The sequence below is a fragment of the Suricata suricatta genome, chromosome 16, assembly GCF_006229205.1.
Source record: "Suricata suricatta isolate VVHF042 chromosome 16, meerkat_22Aug2017_6uvM2_HiC, whole genome shotgun sequence".
NCBI lineage: Eukaryota > Metazoa > Chordata > Mammalia > Carnivora > Herpestidae > Suricata > Suricata suricatta.
Window position 1 is genome coordinate 29,295,197 of NC_043715.1, and position 6,032 is coordinate 29,301,228.

The following is a 6,032-nucleotide window of genomic DNA, read 5'->3' on the forward strand; positions in this document are numbered from 1 at the left end:
GACATGAGGCTCAAACCCACGAATGGTAAGATCATGGCCAGAGCCCAACTCAGCCGCTTAACTGATTGGACCACCCAGGTGCCCCAAGATTTTATTTTTAATGTTTTTATTTTTGAAAGACAGAGACAGCTCGAGCAGAGGAGGGTCAGAGAGAGAGAGACAGAATCTGAAACAGGCTCCAGGCTCTGAGCTAGCTGCCCGCACAGAGCCCGACGCAGGCTCAAACCCACGAACCATGAGCTCATGACCTGAGCCGAAGCTGGATGCTTAACCGACTGAGCCACCCAGGTGTCCCTACTTTAAACACTTTGAATATGTTGTTCCACTGTCTCCAGTTTCTGTAGTTTCTGATGCGAAGGTACCTGTTACTTCCTTGGGGTTTCCTAGTAAGCAAGACGTTTTTTGTTTTGATGCTCTCAAGATTTTCTCCCTTCCTTTGGCTTTCAGCATTTTCACTATATGTCTGGGTATGGATCTCTTTGCATTGATCCTATACTTGAAATTCTTAGAACTTCCTGGATGTATGGGTTACTGTGTTTTAAATTTGGAAAGCACTGAACCTTTATTTATTTTAACCTTTTTTCTGCTTCTCTCCTGTGTATGTTTGGTGAATGATGTTCACAGCTCCCTAAAGCTATGTTCATTTTTCTTCATTCCTTTTTCTCTGTTCTTCAGATTCCACAGCCTATCTCAAGTTTAATTTTTTTTTCTTTTGCCAATTTAAATCTGTTTTGTCCCTCTGGTGAATTCTTCGTTTGTTAACTGTACTTTTTTAGTGCATGTCTTTGTTCAGATAGCACTTACTCCCTCTTTTGTTATTGAATTTTAATAGGTTTTCTTGAATACATAGTTCTTCATTTTTCATATGCCCTTAGGACCACTTCCAGAGACTTGACATGGCTGTTTGTTTATATGATGGTCACCACTTGCACCGGGGAGCAGAGTCACAGAGCTCTTCAGAACATTTTGCTTGAAGTCAATTTCTCTCTCAGGATACTCTTATTTTTCCAGGTCACAAAAGAAGACAAGTCCTTCCAGAATATTATGCGTTGTTATAGGACTCAGCCACAGGCCCGGAGCCAGGTAACTGTGTTTTCTCTCAGGGCTGAGAAAAGCTTAAAGTCTTTGATTCTATGGTCTCTTCTCCAGGGTAAAAACACTAAGATGCTACTTTTAAGGAAGTCTTTTCTTTGATCTTCTTTAATTATGGACAGACAACCTCCCATCTTGATTAGTTTAAGCCCTATTTTCTCCAAAAGATGAGGTGAAGTGTTTGATTTCTTCTTAATTCGGATAATCACAAGACAGATGTCCACCGAGGAAGCTATTTGGTTTCTCTGTCACCTGTCAGGCTGGCTTGGTCCCCAAACCAGTACCGTACATTCAACCGAGACATTAAACAGAAACTTAAAACTCATTGTACCTTTAAAACTGTTCATTTATCTCAAAGGATAGGTGTGCAGGATCTTTGTATCTGACTTACAGTAACTTGATTTTATGGTTGGTGCTAGTGCTGCTCTTTAGATCCTACTTTTTTTTATAGGCCTGTATTTGGAATTTGAGGCCAAACAGGCCCTAATAGAAGTCCTGGATCTGTTATTTAATAGATCTTTAACCTTGACTGCATTTGTTAACCTCCCTGAGGAGGACAACTCTACCAAATGGACTTGTTCTGAGATTTAAACATCAAAGTCATACAGTCTAGGATATGCTCAATGACTCTGTCCCCTTCTTGTGGTCTCTGAAGGTGTACAGAAGTGTTTTGATAAAGGGGAGAAGGAAAAGAAGAAACTCCGGCAGCAGTGACAGCAGAAGCCATCAGAATTCTCCAACAGAACTAAACAGAGACAGAAGTAAGCGTTGAAGATCTTTATGAACACAAAAAAAAATTGGGAGCGTCTCACTTTTTAGGCCTAGAGACTAAGGCTCACTAAATGAAATTATGACTAGAGAAACTGAAAATATTGGCAAAACATTTGTTGGAACAAACAGTTCTAAATTTAGTGTAGAAGCTGTTTGTCCTTCATCCCATAGCCTGGAGGCACACTGTGCGTAACATTTTTCTCCAGGGACATTAGACAAGGTTTCCGGCAGGAATTTGTTGGCCTGAGTTCCAGAAAAGTCTGGCAGGCTAACTGAAACCGTGCTATGGAAATACCACCCTTAACTATTGATTTGCATCACTGAATGCAGGGCACAGGTCCTAAAACTCTAGTGTCACTTATTAATGAAGACTACTCAGTAAGCTTTGGTTACATTCATGGCAGCGGGTCCGGTTAATGCTCGGTATCCTGCGCTTTCTCCCTGGGGCGGAGAAGGGAGTGCCCACTTGCTGCCCTTAAACAAGTACAGACGGTAGCTGTCGGCCTTTATCTGACTGCATTTTCTTCTTAAAAACAAGCTGCCCTAGCGCTCTCTCTGTTTACTGCCCCGTGCCTGCCCGCTGCAGCCAGCAGAGACTCCAGCCCCGTCATGAGGTCCAGCAGCACCCTGCCGGTCCCACAGCCCAGCAGCGCCCCTCCGACACCGACTCGCCTCACAGGCGCCAACAGCGACATGGAGGAGGAGGAGAGGGGCGACCTCATCCAGTTCTACAACAACATTTACATAAAACAAATTAAAACATTTGCCATGAAGTACTCCCAGGCAAACGTCGTAAGTGTGAAAGGGATTATGTCATACTTTTTTTTCACTTGTGAGGGAGGAGGAATCACACGGGCTGAGCTGCTTTGTATGTAAACTGATCTTATAAATCATTTCTTCTATTAAATAAAACTGAGGAAATCTCTAACAGAAATCAATGACTAACCAACAGAATTTCTTTTATCATGAAGCATTAAGTAAGAATAAGATGGTATTTGGATTCCCTAAAAGTACTGTGATACAAGAGAGAAACTGCCAAAACTTAGCTTTCTTTTCTTTAAGAAATGCTTTTACTGTTTATTTTTGAGAGACTGCAAGCAGGGGAGGAGCAGAGAGAGGGAGACACAGAATCCGAAGCAGGCTCCAGGCTCTGAGCTGTCAGCACAGAGCCCGATGCGGGGCTCGATCCCACGAACCGTGAGATCATGACCTGAGCTGAAGTCCCACACTCGACCAACTGAGCCACACAGGTGCCCCAAACTATCTATGTAGCTTTCTTTCTGCCTCGTTTCCTCATATATAAAATGGCAATAGGAGCAATCCCTAGTTTATAGAGTTGCTGTGGTTAAGGATTAAATGCTATAAGGTACTAAAAATGCTTAAAACAGTGACTAGCACAAAGCCAGCACTTACGTGTTATTTGTATGGTTTTCATTAGGTGTAATTGTTGCTGCTAAAACATTACTGTTTACCATTCATAAAGCTGCTGGTTTAGGATACCTCTCTTTCAGTAAAAATAACCACTTTCAGGAGCACCTGGGTGGCTCAGTTGGTTGAGCATCCAACTTTGGCTCAGGTCATGATCTTGAGTTGAGGTTCATGGGTTCAGACCCTGCTTCGGGCTCTGCTGACAGCTCAGAGCCTGGAGCTTGCTTCAGATTCTGGGCCTCCCTCTCTCTCTAACCCCTCCCTTGCTCCCTCTTTCTCTCAAAAATAAACATTTAAAAAATTGTTTTAAATAACCATTTTCATAAAAAATACCTGGTTAGAAATTTCATTACCTTTCTTAGGACTGCTGATTTTCCCCCCGAACAGATGGATGCTCCTCCTCTCTCCCCCTACCCGTTTATAAGGACAGGCTCTCCTCGCCGGATCCAGCTGTCTCAGAATCATCCCATCTACATTTCTCCACATAAAAATGAAACAACTCTTTCTCCGAGAGAAAAGATTTTCTACTACTTCAGCAACAGTCCTTCAAAGGTGAGCCATCTCAAATTCTGGCGTTTACTAATCCCCAAATGCCTAAGGTGCTAGGTGGATGGGACTGGTGGCGAACGCTCCGTACTCATGAGTAACGGGAACTACCAGGGAAAGGTGGCCAGTAAGTCCCAGCAGAGCAGAAATCGGGTTGGGGGGACAACGTTAAGGCGGAAATAGAGTAAAGGATTTAGATTTATTTTCATTCCTTCCTTTTCCTATTTGTTTACTTACAGTTCACTCTGCTGTAAATCTGGAGTTTAGAATTTTAAATGGAGTAAAAATCCCCAAATTTTTGTTAAGAAAACCTCGATCTCTAAACTGAAGATTGAATATCTATTTCTGGGGCAGGCAGCGTCTCTGTCCAAAGGGAGCAGCGGACGTTGCGCACAGCGCCGTGTGCTAGTCCTGTTAGTGCCCATCTGGGCAGCGGCGGCCTCTGTCCGCGAGTGGGGGAAGCTTGCATCAGACCTTCCTGAGAAAGGTGATCAGTGAGGTGCTGACATCCAGGAAGCAGGAGAAACGGGGAAAGAACACAGTGTCCTTGAGGCAGGAAGGCTGGATCACTGGGAATCCTGTGCTGTGTTTAGGAGGACAGCTTGATCCCACAGGCCTATGATGCTCGTATTCATAAACACATGTTAAAAAAGAGACTAGACTCCTCAAACCAACATGTCAGTGTCATGAGGAGAAGAGTAGATGGGGGAGGTGCTGTTCTGGAGTGAGGAGGAGGTGACAGGACACTCACATGCAGAACTTGCACTGCATTCAGCACAGAAAAGCACAGTAAGGAGGACATTTTGGGGACAAGTGGGAAAACTTAATGTGGACTTGAATGTTAAATATTAAAATTTGTTAAATTCCTTTGGTATTGATACTACTGGATTATATAGGAGAATGTTTAAAGTATTCACAGGTGAAATGAACAACGGTAGTAAAGTGTTAATGGTTGATAATTGGGTGTTCAATGTAAGATTCTTCCAACTTTTCTTTTAAAATAAAAAGAGGGGGGTGCCTGGGTGGTTCAATTGGTTGAGCGTCCAATTCTTGATTTTTGGCTTAGGTCATGATCTCACATGGTTGGAGCCCCATGTTGGGCTCTGTACTGGCAGCATGGAGCCTGCTTGGGATTCTGTCTCCCTCTCTCTCTCTGCCCTTCCCCTACTCACATTTTCACTCTCTCTTTTTCTCAAAAGTAAATTAAATAAACATTTAAAAAAAATTGGGGAAAACAGGTAAGAAAGCAGCAAAATCTTAGAAAATGAAAAACTTTTACTACAGTATTAACATACCTTGGAATAATCTTATCCCTTGTAGAAAAATCAGTTAACTTTGAATAACAAAGACACACTAGTTTAGACCAAATATTTAAATGATATAGTTTAATCCATCCATTGTATAGGTTTGGTCTAATTCCAATTATATGGCCAGTGGGATTGTGAACATGGAAACATAAGTCAGCAATAGTCCCAAAAAGCAGCTGGAGGAAATGACCGACCATTCCTCTGGTACAGACATGGCTCAGAGATACTGTGGTTTAGTAAAGCCAGTCAGATGAGTTTTTGGTTTCCCAGTGATGTTTATACTATAGTCTGTTAAGTGTGCAATAGCATTATATCTTTAAACAAAATTTCATACCTTAAAGATGCTAACCAAAGATTCATTTAGCTGAGCTTTCAATGAGTCATAATCACTGATCAAAGATGACCATAATAATGAAAAAGTTTGAAATTTTGAGAGAGGGGTGCCTGGGTGGCTCGGTTGAGCATCCGGCTTCGGCTTAAGTCATGATCTCAAGGTTCGTGGGTTTGAGCTCTGCGTCAGGCTCTGTGCTGACAGCTAGCTCAGAGCCTGGAGCCTGTCTTCAGGTTTTGTGTCTCCCTCTCTTTCTGACCCTCCCCTGCTCGTGCTGTCTCTCTCTCTCACAAAAAAATAAATAAAACATTAAAAAAATATTTTAAAAGGGCTGCCTCCTAAAAGTGCCCTCTGTTTAAAAAATTTGAGAGAATTACCAAAATTTGATAAGAGATACAAAGTGAGCAAATTCTGTTGAAAAATGGCACTGATACATTTGCTTAACACAGGGTTGTCACAAAAGACACATTACCTGTGAAGCACAATAAAGCAAAGTATGCCTGTGTTAGATATTCACTCTATAACCAAATAAATTCTATCTAGATTAAAGAGTTAAC

At 42.2% G+C, this 6,032-nt stretch overlaps 1 protein-coding gene across 2 annotated transcripts; it reads left to right on the forward strand.

Annotated features, from left to right (window-relative positions):
* The first annotated feature begins 236 nt into the window (after window positions 1-236).
* LOC115279619 (retinoblastoma-like protein 2) lies at window positions 237-4,837 on the forward strand. 2 transcript variants are annotated; one of them, XM_029924105.1, is made up of 5 exons: window positions 237-1,083; window positions 1,748-1,853; window positions 2,402-2,655; window positions 3,679-3,843; window positions 4,077-4,837. In XM_029924105.1, exons 1-5 carry the CDS (start codon window positions 913-915, stop codon window positions 4,089-4,091), a joined length of 711 nt encoding a protein of 236 aa, XP_029779965.1. In that variant the 5' UTR covers window positions 237-912; the 3' UTR covers window positions 4,092-4,837. The 2 variants fall into 2 exon arrangements, with proteins under 2 accessions (XP_029779965.1, XP_029779966.1); XM_029924106.1 differs by having other exon boundaries at window positions 246-1,083; window positions 2,450-2,655; window positions 4,077-4,827.
* The last annotated feature ends 1,195 nt before the right edge of the window (window positions 4,838-6,032 follow it).